This window comes from Hibiscus syriacus, unplaced genomic scaffold, assembly GCF_006381635.1.
Source record: "Hibiscus syriacus cultivar Baekdansim isolate YM2019G1 unplaced genomic scaffold, ASM638163v2 tig00111105_pilon, whole genome shotgun sequence".
Lineage (NCBI taxonomy): Eukaryota > Viridiplantae > Streptophyta > Magnoliopsida > Malvales > Malvaceae > Hibiscus > Hibiscus syriacus.
The window spans coordinates 3,331,143-3,355,736 of NW_024062987.1; the positions used below are offsets into that span (position 1 = coordinate 3,331,143).

General features: G+C 32.1%; 2 protein-coding genes across 2 annotated transcripts; one reads left to right on the forward strand and one right to left on the reverse strand.

Annotated features, from left to right (window-relative positions):
- Positions 1 to 16,310: 16,310 nt before the first annotated feature.
- LOC120154150 lies at positions 16,311 to 16,949 on the reverse strand. Its single transcript, XM_039165963.1, has one exon. It carries the CDS (start codon positions 16,947 to 16,949, stop codon positions 16,311 to 16,313), a length of 639 nt encoding a protein of 212 aa, XP_039021894.1.
- A 1,068-nt stretch (positions 16,950 to 18,017) lies between these two features.
- Positions 18,018 to 19,192, forward strand: LOC120153918 (delta(12)-fatty-acid desaturase FAD2-like). The gene is given in 2 exon segments (XM_039165778.1): positions 18,018 to 18,664; positions 18,667 to 19,192. Coding segments are annotated over 2 exon segments (1,149 nt in total). The 5' UTR covers positions 18,018 to 18,036; the 3' UTR covers positions 19,188 to 19,192.
- The last annotated feature ends 5,402 nt before the right edge of the window (positions 19,193 to 24,594 follow it).

The window sequence follows — 24,594 nt, forward strand, 5'->3', positions numbered from 1 at the left end:
GAAACTCCCAAACATGTGAGCTTTCTTGAACCAATGCGAACTGCCTTAGCAAGTTAGTTTCTCTCAAAGGCCTAACTTGTTATCCCCTTGAAGTTTGTCAATGGAGGACACCACGAAATGAGGGAAAAAAGGGAGAATTTTGTTGGTAGCCGCCTTTCATCTCGCTCTTATCTCATTTTCCTAAATTTATCTTTAATTGTATGACATCATTGTCTATTTATACTAAGGGAATTTCCTATGGTTTTGTGCCAAAATTCCCTTTTTACCCTAGGTAACATTCCCTTCACGTGAAGGGATAGGCAAGGTTGACAGTGGGGCTCACATGGGCAGCTAGCATAAGGGATCACGCGCGAGCTGGACAACTGGCATTCTTTATAAAAATATCTTCAACCATTTTGTCCTTTTCTGCACCAAGAAATGTAGTCCAGACTACTATAACATTATTCCAATATCTCCTCACTCAGTATGCTACAATGAATCTCCATTTCTCATTTGGTCTCATTCACCTGCATATTATCTGCAAAACACAACCTTCCCCATTAAGCAACACCGATTTTCAAAATAAAATGCTACAACAAAACAACTCCACCACATTTAATTATATGAGACTAAATGCAACTATATGTATCTAATTGTGCTTTAAGACAATCAATAACCTAAGTAAAAAGGCACAAAATATAGCCTTTTTACGGGGTTATCAGTAAGTCAAATACATATAAAACATCTTTTAAAACATTTTAAGAAAAATCATTTAAAAGACAACATTTGGTATGCGTATTACCATAAATTCATATTTTAGGATACGGGAGTCGATTATGTGTGAGGAAGGGTAAGCATCCCCACAGCGTCCAAAATTGGTGCCTCTCGATAATATGTCGTCTAAAATAGTGGAATTTTACATATTTGAAGCCGAAATTTAAATTACGATCATTTTATTTATTTGAATGAATTTAAAAAGAGTGAATTTCTTTGTAAAATAATTGACTCTATAAACTATTTGATTTACTCGATTTTATTTTAAAAGGATGTCTCTCTACTACATAAATTAACAAAATTTGAATTCATGTTATGTTGGACATAATTCCATTAACTAAAGATGCAAAACAATATTGCCTTTAATAATTTTTTAAAAAATGAGAAAACAAATGAATGAATGAAACAATAATAAATGTCATGAAAATAATGAATGAAAATGCCAAATACAGACAAATTTAAATAGATATTTTCACACAAATTATTTATATTAATTAAGTTTAAATTGTAACACCCTAATTTGGTCTGACTCAAAGATCAAACTATTAAAGCATCAGACAGACCACCAAAGTGATTAACCCAAAATTTTATTTCAAATCATTTGTAAAACATCAATGAAACCATCCATAATAATATAAAAAAAATCATAAATCAGAGTTTACAAAATATGGGGAGCTCCCAATACATACACAATACAATCACTGAGTTGTAAATAAAAATAGAGTTATGACTTGAAATAATACAAGGTCCATATAATACATGCCCTCTAAAAGACTCAAGACATACTTTGATAACGACTGATCTGGATTGTATTTGTGCGATAGGCTCATCGTCGATCCTCTACTGACCTATGCATGAAAACAATTTCAAACGCTAAGCTCACAAACTCAGTGTCATGCTAATAACTATGCAATACTACATACATTAATTACATGTACATACTAGTGCATGAAGTCATGTGTATGCAAAAGTATAACAACAAACATGAGGTAGGTTTAGTGGTATGGTCAAAGAATTTTTTTGCATATCCGGATAACACTTTAGCCTACTTTGAATACTCGAGGGTATCGGGGTAAAAATCAAATTTTTTTCCTACAGCAGAAGCTTACATCCCTAGCCAACTTGTAGGTTCTCGAGCATTGGGGTGCAATCTGAAATTTACTTGTATCAGATATGAGTACCCGACCAACTTACTCCATCGAATCTTGACGCGTCAACATCTAGCTGACAAATGAAGTGCCTAACGCACTAACCGAGTTATATCCAAATATTACATCATGAAAATAATAGTCATACTGGTAAAGAGACTCGGATGTCTTCCCAAGCGTCACACAAGACCAGTATTATGTTATCCTAATTTACTCTGTTTATAGTTGTATTTATAATTACTTTGGTCATTATCACTTGTAATCTTATGCACAAGGCTTTGATGACCCATGATCCCCCTATCCGAACGGTTGAATCAATTTGGGTTATTTGCCCAACTCATGACGATAGTACAGATACTGTGCCTTACATTATCGATACCAACCCTTGGAGGGTATCGATACAAAAAAATAGCTTCGATATTTTGGGAAAACACTCGTAACCGATATTATGCTTTAGAGTACCGATACTTTTATAGGAGGCTATTGATACTACCTCGAGTATGGATATCACAGTATCGACACCAACCCTTGGGGAGGGTATCGATACCAAAAATAACTTCGATATTTTGGGAAAACACTAGGTACCAATACTATTCTTTAGAGTACTGATGCTTTTATACGAGGATATTGATACTATCCCGAGTATCGATACCAAAAATGGCTTCGATATTTGAAAATTCAACTACTTCGATACTCTTACGTAGGTTATCAATACTTCCCTCCTAGTATCGATACTCCCTCGAGTACCAATACCAAAATTTGCTATTAGAATTTGAAACCAACATTTGGTATCGATACTCCCCCTTGAGTCTCGATACCCTTATAACAGTATCGATATCCTTTGATAGAATATCGATACTATCATCCCCAAACACCTTATTTTGAACATACCTAAAGTACAATATTGATCCTGTTCATCCAGTGCCAATATTCATGCCTAAAAATGCCCAATTTTGGGCATGAAAATATGATTTATCTGTAACACCCAACCCGAATCAAGGATTGGGAGCATTACCGAGACCAAAAGCAATAACAAGATCATTGAACGTTGAATCAAACATACGCAGCGGACAATACAATTGAAGAGCCATTTTTTTTAATACAATATTACAAATCTAGATCAATTTATTCATCAATTAATTCGATAAACCATGAAACATAATTTAGCTAAGGTAGTTTCATTTGATTCCAATCTGTAATTTATTAAGTCGATTACTAATATCAAACCTCATAAATAGCTTGGAATTTAATAAACTTAACATACTACATCATCATTTCATAACATCTTATATATTTACATTATAAAAGAGACCCTTAATGGAATATACCAAATGACACACTAGTAAGTTATATACATTAGGGGTTTTTTAACTCCATAGACTATATCATTTCATTAGGATCTTTGGTACATTTCATAAACAACTTAATTACCCACCATATGCATGAGATTGAACCACTATACTCAAAGTTAAACCATCAACTAGGAGTATAAGGATAATGAAACAAGCCATACTTGAAATATTCCTTTGAGTTGATTGACTATGGAAGTTGAGTTTCAAATACTCTAGAACCTGAGGTTTGGAAAATAAAGGAACAAGAGTGATAAGTACTTATAGTACTTAGTGAGGTAACACTTAAGTTCATCCAGTCTTTACTATTTAATGTTCTCCACAATAAACTAATATATTGATTTCATGCAATTACTACATACTTTAATAGTATAATATTCAATTTAAACAATCTACCTGATTTAGGTTCAATTTAAAACATGGAGAGAGTACACAATCATACACATTTAATTTAACAATCAACTATATCAACCAATTAACATTTCAATTCTTCTTCCATTTGATCAATGCATAATTCACCATATATGCAACACACAATCTACATGACACTTCAAATTAATCAATTAAATCTATATATCAACTATATTTGAACAATTCATGTATATACAAGCACTCTTCTAATCCAACCTTATTAATTAATTTAAGTCTTGGTTTCTAGTTTAATCTAGATAAGTAAGTCTCCAAGCGATTGTCGCCATACACTTTAATTACATCGTAGTGTTGGTCAACCCTCCTACTGTCGCCAAAGACTATATAACATACCCTTCTTCTATCACCAATAAGCACCGTAGTGCTGGACCGTAGTCCCCTATACACAATTGAGCTCTAGACTCTAAGACATGCCCTTATATATTGGACTAACTATTAACCAATGACATTGAATCTTATTTTCCAATGAATCATTACTTTTTTCATAACATAGCCATCAGGGATGATTCCATATCAAGATTATTCTTTCAATTCCAAATTGATCATGGCAGCAAGCAGTAAGTTGTTCATTCAATATTTCAATTCAATTGAGTTTGATATTGGTAGCATGTATTAATTAACAATTCAATTAAATTCGATCATGAAAATATGCAATAGTTCACCATTCGATTCAATTCAATCATGACAACATGCAATACTTCACCATTCAACTTGATTCGGTCATGGTAGCATACAATAATTCACCATTCAACTTGATTCAATCATGATAACATACAATAATTCATCATTCAACTTGATTCGATCATGATAGCATACATTAATTCACCATTCAACTTGATTCGATCATGGTAGCATACAATAATTCACACAAAAAATCAATTAGATCATAGCAACATGTATTAACTCACAATCCAATTCAATTTAAATCAAGGCAACATGCAATAGCTAATTTACCAATTAATTTCATGTGGCACTCAATAACTTATAGCCCTTAATTAATCTTTCTTTCCCTTAATTTTAAGTTCTATTATGACTTAATTTCATTATTAGCATATTGATTTCATAAGAAATTGAACATAGAAATAAGAATAAAGGGTGGTTGGGACCTAATTCCCAACCCTATTATAGTTACACTCACAATACTCCAAGTTAGCCTTGAATTACTATCCCTTTTTTCTTATCTTTGGTAGATCCTCCCTTAGTTCCTTCAACCATTTCCTAAATTCCTTGCTCTATCAATTTATACACAACATAGGGAAGTTATTAGAATCAACACAATAGTAAATTCCATCTCAATTATCTAGTTGACACTAAATAGATTCTATTTTGGCAGATTGCACACCTTGTAGTAATCTGATCATAACTTTTAATTTACTCATTGGATTTTCAATTTCTTTATAACCATAGAAATATAATTCAATTATATTTACAACCATGTATGTATTTTATTTTAATTTCTTATATACAATTACACTTTTGCATTTGAAGTTAGATAATTTTCCAGTGACCAATATGTCACTCTTGCAATTCGATGCGCTTTGGAGAACTAATTCACCTATAATTCTTATCAATTTGTTTTAAATTTTCTTACTATTGCTTCTTTTTTATCCTTTACCTGTATTTTCATAACAACCTTAGCCTTTAATGTTCCAATTAAGTCCTCCAATTAACAGATTTTCCATAACAGTCCAGTTTTACCTATTTTGTTAATGTACCATTTACAAACTACCAATTCCTCTATAATTTAAGCCTTACACATTATTTTACATTCTTTCAGTCTCTAACCTATTTTTAGCTATCATTACCAATCTTTAATTCTGTCCAATTGGATCCTAAATTTCCTTAATTTGTTCAAAACAATCCTTAATCGATCTATAGCTACAATTGTGACTAGTTTCACTCTAAGGCCAAATTCCTAACATTTTACAACATTTGCTCTTGTTTGAAGCTTAAATCTTCAATAAATTTAAATTTCCAGCAACACTATCGTACACATATTTTTCCAATTTAGTACAAAACCTTTCAAATTTCTTAATTTGGTCACATGCATGCACAATTATTTCGGTTATCACCCTTAAGGTGATAACCGATAATTTACCCAACTTAACAAGGTTCTTGATCTTAAATCTAACTCAACATGACCACCAAAATCTCTAGTATCATAGAAGCCAACAATTTAAATTTATTCAATAATCAAGCTTAGCAATTTCTCAAGGATTAACTCAATTAAATCCTTAAAGTTTCGAATGGAAATAGAGAATGAAATACTTACTTGTTAGACTATGTAATTTCCCTAGTTAATTCAAGCTTGAACTAAGCTTTCATGGTCGATCTCCTTCTTTGTTTTCTCTCCTTCTTTTTCTTTCTTAATTCTCTCTAATTTTTCTTTCTTAGGTTGGTCACCAAATGAGATGGGAATGATGATATTTTTCATCCTTTATGGAGGTGAAAATGCCCAATTTAGTCTCTCTTAGAACTTAAGTAACTAGCTATTCAAAGGCAATTATAGGAATTTAAAGTTTTAGCATGCAATAATAACATTTTCATTTTAATTCAACTTGATCAATATAATTTAGGTTACTACTCTTTTACTCTTTTTAATTAGGTCCTTGTTCAATTCAATTAATCCAAGTTTTAATTCAACTCAATAATTATCCTAAACAATTCAATTAGGTCATATTTCAATGTAGTTAATTAAATTTTCAATTCAACTTGATTTTTACTTAAGCAATTTAATTTATCCTATGTAATTTAATTAATTTAAAACTCAATTTAATTAAATTCAGTTTTCATTCTAGGCAAAAATAGTTTAATTCTTCTAGACTAGGATTTCAGGGTGTTACACTAACCCTACCCATTTTTCCTACCAAGGCCATTAAACGATTCTTGGAGTCTTATTTGAGTTATTAGGGTTTAAAAGAAGTCACATTTCATGCTAAAAAAACCATACGTGAAATCTACCATGAAATACTCATGCATGCTTCATGAACTCAACTAACCATTTATGCACATTTAATAAACTACATGTGCTACCTCAACTCACCTATTACCCCTTGCTTTAGAGCTTTCTTTTAACTTTTTCACAAATCATGACAAGAAAATGAGTCATTAACTCATTAGAAAACTTGGAATAAGGTTATAAACATTTCTATGAACTTAAATCTTTCAAAAACAAGTTGAGAACCTATGGTTTCAGTCACTATGGTCAAAACATTATCTTAATGGCTTGAAAGAAAGCTAAAGAGATGTAGATTCCATTTCTTACCTTACAATCTCAGAATGAGGATGAATGGCTAGCAAAGTTAACATCTTTGTTGCTTGAGTGAGAGAACAATGAAGGATGATGAAGAACAAGAAACAAATGAGAGTTGAAAAAATAAGATGGCATACGTGATACCATCAACAACTAATGGGATTCAACCTTTGTTTTAAAAGATGGTTTATTTTCTCAATTTGTTTATTCTCTTTTGGTATAAGATTAAAAGTATCCTTTTATCACCTAATGGACTCATACCAAGCCCAAACCTAAACCACTTGGGATAAGACTCTCATAAGCTAAGAGAAATTTTATTCTAAGGCCCTTTGGAAAGCCAAAAACCCATATGTCTTAAAAGATCAAACTCTAGATATTTTGGAGGTTTCCTAATAGACCGTCTTTCGTTCGAGATTTTCCAAAAAAATAAATATAATTCAATTTTTATTAAAAATAATCTATTTTTTCTTACTTGAATATAAAAAGGATACCCTTTGTTTGAGTAACCCTTGGAATGACACTCCAGTTATTTGGAGGTGTTACATAGATTAATCTTAAAAAATGAAAATAACTTAATTTAAGTCAGGTGAAAATATATTTAATATTAAAATAATATATATATATATAATAAAATATTATCTTCTATAAAATACATATGTATAACACTATATTATATATTTAACAAATAATATTATATAAAAAAGTTGAAATATCTTTGAAAATATAAAACATGAACATTTATGAAAATATAGGGACCAAAATGATTAAATAATAAATACAAGGACTAAAGATATAAATAGATCATACAAATCTCATGTTAAACTAAAATAATGACTAAAATTAATAAAAATCTAAACCTAAGGCCTAAAGTGTAAATATTGAAACTATCTTACAAAAATAACAGCATAACAAAGAGCAAGGATAAAAATATAAATATAAATATAAATATAAAACAAAGGTAAACACACATATACAAGGGACCAAAATTAAATAAAATACAAATTAAAGTACATAAATTAAGAAGTGTAGGAAAATTAAATATTGTAAATGAAAAGACTGAAATGTAAATGTTAAAAATTAAAAGTCTAAAATTAAAATACTAAAAAATTAAAAGTCAATGGCTTATTTTTAAGAATTTTATCCCAACCATAAATAACACGAATAGTATCTCAAAACAAGTCATCATGAGGTTAAAAAAAAACTAGTTCAAATATTAGACGTTGGTTTTTGGAGTTGCCGATTTGTTATGCTTTTACCGGGTAAAGTATATAATCAATCAACTATTCTCGTAGTTCTTTTTGGGTCACCTGATTATTTTTTAAAATTATCATTAAATTTTTATTTTATTTTAGTTATATTTCATTAAAAAATAAGTAAAATTATTTATGTGATATCTTTTAATTTTTTCTAATTATGATTTAATAATATCTTTTGGTGATATATATATTTAATATTTTAATGACAGATGATTTAAAAACAACAAAAACGTAAATTTAATAATTTTTTGAAAAATACTTGGATTTTTCACTCTCAAAGTATTTTTTTCCTCTGTTGCAGTTACAAGCCGTTACCACTTATGAAATTTCTTTTGCGTCAAGGGCAGTGGCGGTGACTTTGTCCGATCAATCCCCTACCGTTTCTGCATTTTTTAATTTATTTTTTAGTCGATAGTTGTCTGATTTATAGTTATCAGTTTTATTTTATCATTTTTTAAATAATTTTTTGGGTCCTTTTATTGGTAAAGGATATCATGACTACTGATATCTTTAGACTCTCTATGCAGGTTTCTTTTATTGATCTACGATTTTACATATTTCCTTAGTTGTTTGCTTTCTTGAGACATGGTCGTTTGTATATGATATTTCATTAGCTTTCGGATATATGTATCATATAAGATTACGGTTAAGGGGAGATTGATTTTTCATTCGACTGCTTTAGATACTCTTCAAGTTATCCTCTTTTATGTCTGGTGCTCGAGACGTCAGACTGATATGTCTTTGTAGGTCGTTGCCTTAATGATTCACGCTTTTACTTATCATGCTGTCACTAATTGATCATCTTTATATTTTATTTATGTTTGTCCTCAATATATGAATTATATTGTTTTACAATATGCACTTTATTGTTAATGCAATCTACATACCCATTTCAAAGAAAAATAGTTGGATGACTAAAATGAAACTACATGATAGTTAAATGACTAAATTTCCAGTTTACCCTTTTCTTTTTTTACGTAATTGGGCGGATGGGTCAGGGATCGGTGTGCTGCCTGTTTTGTTTGATTTCTCATGCTCTGTCTCTTTATTTTTTAGATGGTGTACTTTCAATTTTTGAGTAATAATATTTATGGTTTTCTTCCTTCAGTTTAATCAAATTAAAAAAAAATTAAACAAAATCCTCCTTTCCTTATAAAGAAATTAAACGATGAAACATTCTATTTCAGTTGCCTAAGATTCGAATGCTTAAATGATAGTGATTTACCTAGCAGAAAGGCTTAGGCAGAGGTGTTCACTATCTTAGCTGCTTTTCAACTATAATGCCGAAGCATTTAGTTTGCTTCCATCAAAAGCAGTTGAGCTGTATTTGATCACTGGTAGGTAGCAAATCTGTAATGGTCTTTCTAACGGCAACGATATTTCCTTTTATGATGTCACAATTCAATGAATGATCATAAAGTATACAAAATGTCACGTGGAAACCTTGTAAATCTCAATCAACTGCCGACTCATTTAACTCGTGAAGTTAAATATCATAATATGACTATAAACAACTAAAATTGAGGATATTAAAATTACACATCAATGCCAAATTATAATAAAAAAATGGGACTTACTTATAAAACAATTTTAATGTGGTTGAATAAAATATTTTTCATATAGAATCGGATTCGAATTATTTTCTCGAATGAGGTGTTTGCTACAATCAACACCGGAAACGCATGGTGGTTTATGCGACTAGATCTTGACGCCATGAAGATAACGCATATTCAACCTTGAATAGGGGAGATGCCAGGACTGCAACGCGTCTCCCTATCTTTGTCTACCACAACCTAACTGTTTTGAGTATTGATTCCCGTAACAACTTTACCTTACCTTGCATTCAACTTTAACCCATATCTTGTCCAACCAAACAACTTTAACATAAAAAAAACATATATATATATATATACGAAGGAGTTTCGGGAACGGACTTCAAAAAAACTTGAACTAATATGTCTGAAAAGAAGTTAATTAGAAGCAAGAAGGTTATTGCAATAGAGTAGATATGTCTGAAAAAGAAGCGGGGAGAAGAAGAGCAATACTGGTGGTTGGGGAGAAAAATATTAAGAAATGGGTAAATTGAAATATTGTCCCAAAACCAATTTGAATTTATAAAAATACCCATAAAAATATTTTTAAAAGTTTAGGGTTAAAATAAAAATTAAACCATTTTACTAACGTGTCGCGTCATCAAACTAACGGCATTTAAAATTCAAAACCTAATAAATCGATAACGTAAGTGATCAAAACTTAGCAAGACAATTATGTAAGTGACCAAAACTTATTTTTTTTAAAAAAAAATTGGTAGGCAAATATATACAAATTTGAAAGGAAAGTGAACAAAACTTAATCCACATATTATCTACGAGATAACAATATAATTTTAATTTTATATATTTACCGTGCTACGTCAACAAACAGTTAAAGGTTTAACGGTCGTAGACCTTCAGTGATCACATCATAGTTAAAATGAAACGAAAGTAACTAAATATTATATTTTCTAAATTCAACTAGGAAAATTTTAGAAAACTAAAACGAAAGTGACCAATTCTGTAGTTTACCCTAAAATGTAAAGACGAGGCTATAGCAGCTAACCCACCCACACTATATAAAGACGAGGCTATAGCCAGCTAACCCACCCACACTCCATTTCAAAGAGAGCGAAGCCGAGCGGAATATCGAGTGATTCTCTATATCCATTTCAAGGTATTTTTTTTTCTTTTTCACTCTTAGCCTTCAATATATTTCTTTGATTTTTCATTTCCTGTTTTGAATTTCGATGATCGGATTTATTTTGAAAGTGATTGATTTTTATGTTATTCTGTTTGCTTGGAGCTTGCATTTTGAAGCTTCTGTTACGATTGATTTAATTTTGGATCTTTCCGAATTTGGATCTGAACTTCTCATTTTCTGGATCTTAATATGTTTTTCATTGATCGATACGATCATTAAACCAAAGATCTTTAGCTTATTTTCCGTCTCCTTTTTCTGTTTTCATTTATTCATTTTCATGCAGAAACTCAGCACTTTACCTTCGCTTTTATTATTAGAAATTATATAATCTGTTAATAGTGAGGAATAACGAAACTCGTCGTCTAAAAATTTTAGTTAATGATATCTTTGTTTCTTATTGTTTGATGAGCTGATTTAGTCATTCAATCTGATATTGAACATGGTTTACATCTCTTTTGAGGGGTAAGTGATTTCTTTTGGGTAAACTTCATATTTATTTTATTTTAACAAAAAAATGTTTTTTAGTAGAGACATATTAAGAAGAATTGTCCTTATTATAAAGTACATTGATCAGTTTATTTATTTATAAAGGTATGAAATGTGCATCTTCAAAGGCATATCCTATTGATTCCGGTGAAGAAGTCTAATGATTCTATTCAAAGAATATAATGCGAATTTGTTTATAAAATTCCAAAAATTATATTGAAATAGGTTTCATGTCTTTATGTTGGTTGTTATTTTTTTTGGCAATAGTTTTCGAGTATAAAAGTTAAAAAATATATTTCACAAATGTTTAACATTATCACTTGTCAGCTATGCACAACTTGATTTAATTTATATTTGCTATGGACGACAGCTGATTATAATAAAAGAAATGATTTCTTTCTTTTTTACGACTGACTTGCCTTGGTTTAAAGATTAAAATTTAAAGTTTAGGGTTTAATTTTATAAAAACTAAATCTGAACTTTATTATAGATAATTATTTTGTTTACAGTTAGAAGATATTCTCCATTCTATAAATAGGTTTAAAATATATATTCAGTATATAATAATATTTTATTATTATACAAGATATGTAAAATTATTAAATTGGTTTTTAAAATTATTTTATTAGAAAGATATAGATATTATATAAGTGACGAGGTAGTAAAAGTTATGGCATCCCTAATTTTACCACCACGTTTACTAGCTAATTAGAGATGTAGACACTTTTTGGTAAATTTGTGTTGTGATATTGTTTGGGTAAGAAGTGTTCTGTTACTTAATAGTTGAAACGGATGGCTGATTTGGTATGCTATTTGGCCACGGTGTCTGCCTCACGTGATTTCGTGATTTAACACTTATTCCCACACCTCCACCGGCATGTCATGATACTTGATTTCTACGGTTTTTTATTCGAAATCATAAAGTGGAATTTTTTTAAAAAAAAATTAGATTTGGGTCGGGTTTTTTTTAAATTAATGTTTGGGTTGGATCGGGTTTATTTTTAAGGTGAAAAATAATCGATCCGATCTGAAAAATATAGTTTTACTTTATATATTTAAAAATAATCACAATAATATCTATTTATATATTATTTTTAATTAAATCCTTATTATTATTAAATAAAATAATATTTTTATTATTTTAGATAGAATCAGATCGGATTCAAATTTTATCTTAAAAAGTCTAATTGGATCAAATAAAGAGTATATATATTTTAATTCGGATCAAGTCTGCAGAGGGTATGAAATTTACGGATCAACCCGACCCGTGTCCAGACTGGCCTCCCCCCAACCTTTTTTTATTTTCTTAAATTTCCGTATGACCATGCGACTGGGTTTTAGAGTGCAATCTTTATTTGGTGTGATTTAGTAATTGTACTGTCAAATGTTTAAATATATGGTAAATTATACCAGACCTCCTAACTATAACTTTTTTATCATTATTTTTGAATTCTTACCAATTAATTATTTAATGCATTTAATCAGATCATTTGTTGTTAACATTTAACATAATAGTTAACATTTAATTAAAGTGTTGACGTGACAATTAATAAAATTAATATAATTACACATTTAATCATTGTAACTTATATATTCTCTCAATTTGTCTAAATTTTAATAAAATAAATAAATTTAATATTCAAATTAGATAATGTCACGTGACACTAATATCACTTGGGGGTTAAAAGAGAAGCCCAACCGCTAGGATAAGTACATTTTTTGGTTTAAAATAGATTACATATTGAATATATCTTGTTTCTTAGTATAATCTTAAATTCATAATATTAAATATTTTTATCTTAATTTAACTATTTAAATTTTATTCTTATAATATTTTAAATTAAGATAAAATATATATTTTATATTTAAGATAAAAATAAAACATATTTCTTAAATTAAAATAAGAATAAAATATATATTATAAGTTAAGATATGATTAAAATATATCTTTTAGGTAATATAAGAATAAAATATATTTGATAAATTGAGAAAAAATAATATATATTTTTTAAAGTTAAGATGTGATTTTAAATAAAAAAAATAATAAATTGACCTACTTTAAACCCAAAAATATACCATAGGGGTGACAATTGATGCTTGTTTTCCCCAATAATTCTAAAATATTTTTTTTTGATTAAGCACCAAATGATCACCATATCGCTGAACCTTAATTCCTAGAAAATACTTTAAGTCACCAAGGTCTTTTAAAGAGAAATTATCGCGAAGTGACTGAACCACTCGCCCAATCTCAACAACAGACTGCCCTCTAACAAGAATTTCATATACATAGACAAGTACATATGTAGAGACTCATTGAGCATGAGAAATGAACAATGAGACATCAGCTTTCGATGATCGAAATCCCATTTACAAAAGGCTATCCTTCAGCTTAGTATGTCAATTCCTTGGTGCTTGGCGTAGCCTATAAAGAGCCTTATGAAGTTTGCACACACGCTTAGTGCCATCTGCAGTAAACTGTTCGAACCCAGGTGGTTAATGTATGAAGACATCTTTATTTAATTCATCATTTAAGAAGGCATTGTTAACATCCACATGCCTTAGAGACCACTTGTTTGTGACAGCAACAGACAAAACAACATTCAACGTTGGAAATTTGACCACTTGACTGAAGGTTTCTTTAAAATCTTACCATGGCACTTGTGAAAAACCCTTTGCAACAAGGCTAGCCTTGTAACGATTAACCGTACCATCAGGATTCTGCTTTAATTTGAACAACCATTAGTAACCAACTGTTGTTCATCTAGCTGGCAGTGACACCAATGACCACATACCATTTCTTTGTAGAGCTGCTAATTCATTCTGAACAACAGCTGCCCAATTACTAGACTATATGGCCTGATGGATATCAGTAGGAATTGTCATGTCTAATTCATTGACAAACACTTTTGGCTTGAAGATACCACACTTACTTCGTGTAAGCATGGGATGATTATTAGTGACATGTATAATGTCAACCGATGCTTCACCAGCGGACTGAACTGAAGCTTCACCAACAGGTTGTGCATCTCCATTGTTCGTACCACTACTACTTGGATCAACATTCGAGAATGAACCATCAACAGACAGAGAGGGAATATATTGCCCGAATCAACGCCTGCCAACAAAGAATAATGACCACCTTCACTCAACACAACATCTGTATGTGAAGTGACACTAGTATATGCATGTTGTGGTATTACTACTTGAGGACATGTATTGTGACGCTCAACAACAATCTCAGGTGCTGCTGACCTAGAAGAGAACTGAGCACAATGACATGCAGTAGGCTTTGTCTCTGCAAAAGGGAAAACAAATTTATCAAACTTAACATGCTTGCTAATAAAAACTTGTCCAGTGGAGTCAAGACACTGAAATCCTCGATGTTGAGTGCTGTAACCCAAAAACGTACACACTCTGGACTGGGGAATCAACTTGTGTGGTTGAAACGCTCGAAGATACGGAAAACACCTGCAACCAAACACATGCAGAACCTTATAGTCTGGCTTCTTAGCAAACAACTTTTCAAAAGGGAAAATATTGCCTAGCAGCTTGGTTGGTAATCTATTCACAAGACGAGCAACATTAACTACTGCAAATGAGCAAAAACGAATTGGAAGATAGGCTTCAGCTAACAGTACAAGTGCCAACTCTATTAAGTGTCGGTGTTTACGCTCTACAACCCCATTTTGCTTAGAGGTATGAGGGTAAGTGACCCTATGAAAAAAACCTTCCTGAGTTAACTCATTCGACTAGTTTATATACTATCCCCCAGTCACTTTGCACTGCTTTAATAGGTAAAGAAAATTGAGTCTTAACCATGCTTTGAAATAGACGAAATGCTACAATTGTCTGTGATTTATCCTTCAAGAAATACACCCATGTATATCTAGTACACGCATCCACAAAAGAAATATAGTATCGATACCCAGTAGAAGGCTCATGTGAAGGCCCCTAAAGATCAGAAAACACAAGTTGAAATGGTACATCATAGATTGTAGTAGATTCGTAAAGGGTAATCTGTGACTTTTACCCCACAACAAGCAACACAAGTGTGATTTGCATTATCTGAAATAGTAACATCAAGTGTCTTATCAACAGACTTTAAAATAGGAAAGACTGGATGTCCTAATCTCCTATGCCACAAATCAAGGGCATTACAAGAGGCATCAACTGAAAGAACCTCTGGTTTATTACAATTGTTCGAATTATTATTATCCAATGCAAAAGTATAAAGACCATTTGCTGATTTCCTTGTAGTATAATCTTTCCCGACAGCTCATCATGAATGCAACATCCATTAACGTGAAACTCGAAAAATATGTGATTATCCCTAACAAGCTTTGACATCGAAAGAAGATGTTTAGTGTTTGAGGTCTGTAAGTAACAAAGCTCCCGAGGATGATGATGAGTGTAATAAAGATTTACTAACCACATTTACATTAAGAGAAACTCCATTCCCAACCAATAGATTACCTGGACCATCAAGATCATTAGTGTGAGCAATATTGGACTCATCAGGAGTCGCATGATGTGTGGCACCCGAATCAACAACCCACTGAGCACGAGGAGATGCAACCATATTAGCCTGAGACGCACCACCATCGAGACATCACCATGCTTATTGGCACAACATGCACAATCAACATTGTCAATACTCACATAGTTAACACTACTCGATTCACCCTTAGATCGTGGTTGTGTATTATTTGCTAAAACACCTGCAAAATCACGCAAACTGATACCAACATCTATCAACCGAGTGTTCATTCTTACCACATAGTTGACACTGTAGACGTGCTTGATCTCTACCACCAGACCGTCCACCACGCATCGAGGTAGAATGTTGTTGTTTGTAATAATGAGAATTATCAAATGCGGTAGAGTTAACATGAACGTTACCCTACACAACGTCGGCACTCATTGGAAAATTCTCAGCATGAGAATTAAATCCAGCCAACTGTGTCTCCGCATCAATGAGCACGGAATAAATCCGATCCAAAGAAAGTGTATATGGACTTGTAGTGATCAATTCCATAAACGACTGATATTCTCTTGGCAAGCCTTTCAAAACGCTCAAAACGAGCTCAATCTGCGACATAGGGCTACCACAAGATTCAAGTGCATCACAAATCTCCTTAATATGGGTGAAATATACACGCATCGAGTCATCACCTTTCCTCAACGACTGAAGCTTGTAGTGCAAGTTCATGACCGTTGTAGATCGATTGACAAAGAACTGTACAACAGTGCGCCAAAAAGCCGCTACAGACTCAGCTCCTACAAATTGAGGTAGAAGCAGAGCACTGATTGTGGACAAAAGCCACGAGGTAAGAGCACTGTCTTGTGCCATGAAATCTTCAAATGCTTCATTGATAACAGACACTCCATTCTCATCAACAATGAACTCAGGCGGTACTAACATCGTGCCATTGAGAAGCCGTTCGAGCCGGTGACTACGAACCGTGAGAAAAATCTGTTGCTTCCAGATAAGAAAGTTAGTCTCGTCCAAAACAACGTTTACTTTCTTATTCGTAAACATGGCGAAACAACCAGAACAACACCTAGCAAATCACGTCAGAGAGCACAACAGAGAAGAGGCCCAGAACATTTGGCGAAAGATATCATATTAGAAACTCAAGAAGAAGCTCAAATCATCAATACATTTCTTGTGCAAAGATACAACTGAATACAGCAGCTTTATAGCTTACAAAAGACTGAAAAACCGTCTCCTTAACAGCATAACTACTGGACTAACAATCTAATAGCCTAAGGCTTTGCTTGCATACAACTGAGAGCACATTAATTACGTGCTCCTTAGCTCACCATGCACGTAATCTTTCAACAGTAATTAATACTGACGATTAGCTGTTTTATTATGGGTCAACGAATTAATGTTGACAGTAACTAGTTTAGTTGGTTATTTGGCTTTGGCTTATATTTTTCTTTCTGCTTTTGTCACAAATCACGTTTTTTAATCAGGAGGTTTCTTCATTAGGTACATTGACATTATATGTGATATATATCATATTAAATTCAAACCCACGGTGAACAAAATATTCGGTTTGGACTCTAAAAATTATAAGATTTTAAGTTGGTATAACATTCAGCTTAGAGGTGTTAGCATGTAGGTGAAGGTGAAAATGCCTAGTCAGCATTTGTTATGATTTTTTGTTACAAGATTGTTAGGTGGTTTTAGAGTGCTGACTCAGCCTGTGTGCATTCAGCTTGTATTCTGGTGTGGGTTAAGCTCAGCTATAAATTGCAAGTGCTTTGTGAATGGAAAATCACTCTTTCTTCGATCATTTTTAAGTAAGAAAACAATCAATAGAAAAATCAACGTGATATCAGAGAACTTATAATTTATAGCTGAGGTTAACCCACACCAGGATGCAAGCTGCATGCACGCAGACTGAGTCAGCACTCTAAAGCCACCTAACAACCTTATAACAAAAAATCATAACAAACGCTGACTAAGCATTTTCACATTCACCTACCCGCTAACAAGAGGATAATGGCAGAATTTCTATATAACATCTATTAAAAACAATAAGTTAATATAATGATAAAATTTATATAATCCCAGTAACTCTTTTTTGCCTTCTCTATATTCTCCAAGGTGTGGAACAATGGGTGCAGGAGGCAGAATGTCGGTTCCACCGAGTCCAAAGAAACCAGCAGTCGATCCACTGAAGCGAGTTCCGATCACAAAGCCGCCACTCACTCTGAGTCAAATCAAAAAGGCCATCGCACCACACTGTTTCCGACGTTCCGTTTTACGCTCATTCTCCTACGTAGTTTACGACTTCATATTGGCCTCTCTTTTCTACTACGTAGCCACCGGTTACTTCCACCGCCTTCCTCAGCCTATCCGATACATAGCATGGCCACTTTATTGGGCCATGCAAGGCTGCGTTTTGACTGGAGTTTGGGTCATCGCACACGAATGCGGCCACCACGCTTTCAGTAATTATCAGTGGCTTGATGACACCGTCGGCCTCATCCTCCACTCTTCACTCTTTGTACCATATTTCTCCTGGAAGTATAGCCACCGTCGTCATCATTCCAACACCGGTTCCCTCGAAAGAGACGAAGTATTCGTTCCGAAGAAAAAATCCGGTCTAAGATGGTGGGCCAAACACTTCAACAATCCACCGGGCCGGTTGTTGTCAATCACCATTCAACTCACCCTAGGCTGGCCACTTTACTTAGCCTTCAACGTCGCCGGCCGGCCGTACGACCGATTAGCTTGCCATTACAACCCTTACGGCCCATCTTCTCCGACCGAGAACGTCTCCAAATTTACGTCTCCGACGCCGGCGTCCTCGCCGCAGCCTACGTGGTCTACCGCCTGGTGTTGGCCAAAGGGTTACCGTGGGTAATTTGTGTTTACGGAGTTCCATTATTGGTGGTAAACGCTTTCCTTGTAATGATCACGTACTTGCAACACACTCACCCTTCATTGCCTCACTATGATTCTTCGGAGTGGGACTGGTTAAGGGGAGCTTTATCGACCGTCGACAGAGATTATGGGATTCTGAACAAAGTTTTTCATAACATTACCGACACACACGTTGTTCATCATCTGTTCTCGACAATACCGCATTATCATGCAATGGAGGCCACCAAGGCGATAAAGCCGATACTGGGGGAATACTACCAGTTAGATGGGACACCAGTTTATAAGGCAATATGGAGAGAGGCGAAAGAGTGTCTTTACGTGGAACCAGATGAAGGGGACAAGAAAAAAGGTGTGTTTTGGTTTAGAAACCAGATTTAAGTATGTTGCATCACGTAACTGGGCAATGTTTTAATTCTTGTTGTTTTAGAGTGTTAAGGATATGTAGCCCGTCATAGTTTGGTTGGTTTGGCCTTTCGGAACTTTATAGCTTTGTATTTTGGAAATGCCAATAATGTTGATATGTTATATATTGGTAGCAATAAATGCACAATAACTAATGGGTGATGCCTAATAAGTTTTTGAATTAAAATCACCTAATTTAATATTTATCAAATGAACTTATTAAATAGATTTAGTTATTAGATAGAGTATTATTTTCGTTAGAGATTTGGATTTGAATAATTAAGTTTGCATATATGTATGATGTATGAATTATCAATGATTAAAATAGATTATAAACAAATATTACCCTACAATCACTTTATACTATTAAAATTCTATTTATAAAATTATAATATTGAACTTTATTATTAACAAATTAAATTAAATATGTTAATTAGTTTTATTAAATATTACACAAGATGTATGCGCGACAAACGTAAATTTGCGTTATCTGGGAATGTTTTTATGATATGTTAGCCATTCCTAGGCCATGGCCCCATGGGTAAATTACTTAGTGAATCACTCATTAATTATTTATTTTTTATTTTGGTCATATAATTATTATTTAGTTTAAATCACACTTAATTTATACTTTGGTTCTGTTTTGGTTACTCGTCTTTAAAAATTTAGCAGTGATGTTGACGTGTCATCATAAAATGATGTCATATCATGATTGAAAAATAATTAAAAAGTCATGTTAACATTGTTAAAATTTTTAATGGTGAGTGATCCAAATAGAACAAAAATGTAAGGTTAGCTATGATTTTGAAAAAATAATAGTTGATTGACCAAAACATAAATTTAGTAATAGATGAGTGACCACATAGTTAGTTTACCCTAAAAAACATGTATGAATTATGTTAAAAAATTATATCGATCCATTAAATATTTTTCTAGATTCAATCCATATATTTATATAATGTTATTATATTTTAAAATTTTAAAAATACTAACATATAAATTATTTTAGATACAATTTTTTCATTTTTATATTAACTCAATCCATAAAATTTTTCTGGGTTCACCGCTGTTTGCAAGCACCGATAATATGGATCAGTAGTAGTAAATGCTGGTACAAGTTGTAAACTGTAACACCTCAACACGTACCCAACCCGAATACGAGTTTGAGGTGTCACATTAACTTTTCAAACTTTGACTCTTGACAAAATTCAAAGAAAATTTAAAACTTTCATTAAAATAAAAGCGATTTACTTACATAAATTGACCAAAATAACCAAAATCGATTAGAGCATATTCAACTCAATCAATTAGTACATGCCAACTATATTCAAAATAACCAAACACATTTAAATCATTTATTTTCTGATCTGAAATTTTGTAAGGGAGATGCTGACATGTCTTGCTCTTCTTCACTTCTCTTCTCGCTTCTATAACTTACGTGTGAAACAATCACACGCTAAGTCTATGACTTAGTGAGGCATTAAACTTATAAAGGAAACTCTAAATGCTTAAATATGTATGAACATATCCCTTCATGATGTCACACAATCATTATATATAATATAATATACACATCACACATTATTTCCATCATTAATCTTATTATATTATCCATATTATTATCATTTATATTCTTTAATCATACATTTTTATCAACATATGACTCATTCAAACTATACACACATCATCATATCAATCATATAATACAGTTCATATCACAAAAGCATATACTTCACAAGTACTATCTTCATTGTTATCTCTTTGCTTAGCCTATGTACACTTTTGAGAACTATAAATATGTGAGTCTATTGTGGTTGTGCACTATACTGTCACCACAGCTCGTATGGGGTCCCACTAGAGGTTATGAAATTTGTCCCGAAGGACCACTATGAAATGTCCCGAAGGACCGCTATGTCCCGAAGGACCGCGTAGACCCTCGACTCTTGGCATGCCAACTATATCTCTAGATCTCATAACACATAACATGGGTATTATCTTTATATTGTTTCGCATAGTCATATCTCATATGCTCATAGCTTTTATCATATCGTTTCCCATCTTCATATAATCATATGATTCACTTTCACTTATCACATATACTTTCTCTTTCATATATTTCATGTCATATATCACATGGCTCTTTATCTCTTTCTCATATGATCACATAATCATGTAGTTCCCTTCTCATATCACTTTGCATGGTTTTACATAAACATATATCATATCTTATTCATATATATATATATATATATATATATATATATATATATATATATATATATATATATATCCACAAATACATGTAAACACATATTTTCTTATCTTATAACTTACGTTACATATGTCTGTAATCTTATGACTTATTGTTAAGTAACTCAAATAACATTGTATTATTACATACTTTATTCCATAACCATATATTCACATACATCACATAACACATATACACTCATACAATCAAGCATACATACATTTCATATTAATCACATACTTCATGTACTATACTATCGGAATAGACTTATCGCAAGTCAATTTCCATATAATCCTATGCAATAAGATGCACTCACCTTGGCCTTACTAAGTTTCAATCCCCTTTTATGATTTCCTTTCTTTCGATCGAATCTTAACTTGATAGTTGTCCTGGAATTTGTTCGTGTTCGATATCTACGTAATCATGTACTGATACTTATCAGTATCCAATTGATATACTTTAATCTATCATTTCTTAGAATGAAAGAAAGATTTATTCCATTTCCCATTGAAGTGCATCGATACATTCTACAGTGTATCGATGCACTACCCTATGTATCGATACACAATTTACATTTTATGTTTCCATTTTAAGGGGTGTATCGATGCACTCCCTATGCATCGATGCACTCACTGCATTCGATGTTCATTTAATTGAGAGTGCATCGGTACACAATGAATGTGCATCGATGCACACAACCCAGAAATTCCAGTTAGAGCACGAAATTCTCTTTCTTTTTAGCTCAACTCGTCATATTTCATCCCCTTTTATATTCTTAACTCACATACACATATTCAAACTCATTTCTATTCATTCATCACCTCTTTAACATCAAAATTTTATTCTTCATATGTAATTCAAGAATTACACTAAATTTTCAACATGTTCCAAATTCAATTATATTGTTTCTAACTTCTTAATTAGACCCTTGACAAGTCAAATTTGGTCTGGAAATCCCATAAATGCCTTTCTACCAAGATTTCATTTATTCACTTCCTTCATTTAATCTTTTTTATACCTTTCCTCGTATTGTTTTATGACAAATTAAGCTTCCCTTAAGCTTAAGAGTCACTTGATAATCGAAACCAAACTTAAAATTCAATAAGAAATCAATTAACCATAAACTTACCTTTGCTCTTGGCTTCCACGTGAAGAAGAAAAAAAGAGAGAAGAAGAAAAAAAAAGAGAAGAAGAGAACTCTGGAGAAATCTCTCCCTTTCCACATGGTTCCCTTATCTTATAAAGAAAAATAAAAATCTTACTTGTCAATTGACCATTTTACCCTTTAATTCATTCAATAATTACTAAACAACCTTCAACTATATTTCCAATAAGTCATTAAACTATTTAACTATTCTACTTTTATCACCAAGTTTAAAAAATTCTCATTTTAGTCACTGACTCAGATTTCGGGATGTTACAAATCTCCCATCCTTTAAAAAAATTCGTCCTCGAATTTTCACTGAACATATCAATAAGAACATATCTTCTAATGTTCTCATGTTGCCTCCTTTACTTAACGTTTATTTCCTTTATTTTTTCAACTACCTTTTTCCTTTATACATTCATTTACTATTACTTATCATTTAAACAACAACCAGTAACTTCAATCCATTTATGTATTTTCTCTCCTTCTATTCTGTATTTTCCTTTGACCATTTCTAAAATTTCATATAATGTCACTAATCACGTAGACAGTAACATCAATTTTCATGTCTTAACCTCATAAATCCATCTTTAATTACCTTATAACAGTAATCAAACTCATTTTCCATCATCATTTGACCAAGAACACAACCTTAAATCTTCTTCAATTATGATTAAACATACACTTTAAAGAATCTTTTCACATCACCTTGGACACTTTTCGTACTTCTATATCGAACTTATCATCTACACTTCCATATAACTTTCATCATATCTGATCCCTTAAACTCAATCCTTTTCATTTCTTTATTCCATTATTCCTTTATTCATTCCAAATTGAAATATCCTTATACATAAATCATATATTTCCTTTCATATTCATATACTCTTACCCTATCACCTATACTCATCTCTGTGTACCAATCTTCATTGCATCTTCGTAACTTTGATAACCCAATTTACTTATATAGAACTTCATTCTTTACTATCTCTTATACTTGTATTTCCTTTTTTAAAGCCCCCTTTTTAAAACATACCAATACTTATCTCCTTGCCTACATCATATCTGTATAATCAAAATACATAACCACATCCAGATTCATATTATACTTGATTAACTCCACTTTATATTTTCTTCCAATCGTATAACTTTATCACATTTACTCTTACAGCTAGTCAATAACAACTGTTCAATCTAGGGTACAAGACCTAATCAATTAATCATATACACACTTTCCACTCAGAATTATTTCAACCATAGTTTACTTAACTTATCAAATTCATATTGTAACACCCCCAACCCGTACCCGACCCGGATACGAGTCCGAGGTGTCACATTGACTTTTCAAACTTTGCCTCTTGACAAAATTCAAAGAAAATTTAAAACTTTCCTTAGAGTAAAAGCAGTTTAGTTACATAATTGGACCACAATAACCAAAATCGATCAGAGCATATTTAACTCAATCAATTAGTACATGCCAACTATATTCAAAATAACAAAAATCATTTAACTCATCTATTTTCTGATCTGAAATCTTGTAAGGGAGATGCTGACCTGTATTGCTCCTCACAGCTTCCATATTCACTTTTTGTAACCTGCGTGTGAAACACTCACACGCTAAGTCGATGACTTAGTGAGGCATAAAGAAAACACATCTAATGGAATTCATACCCACTAATCATGCATGACTGTTTTATGCTATCAAATTATACAACTCATCAACATATACATCAACATATATTCATGTATATTATGTAACAGATACCATAACCCCTATCACACATATATCATATCATGCACACATCATATCACAAATCATATACATATATCACATACATTGTTCTCATATCACCAAGACATATATGCACTTCTACCATGTCACGAGAAATACACATATCATTATATCAAATTATGTTCTCTTTTCAAAGCCCATGTACACATGTGAGAACTATAAATATGTGAGTCTATAGAGGTTGTGCACTATG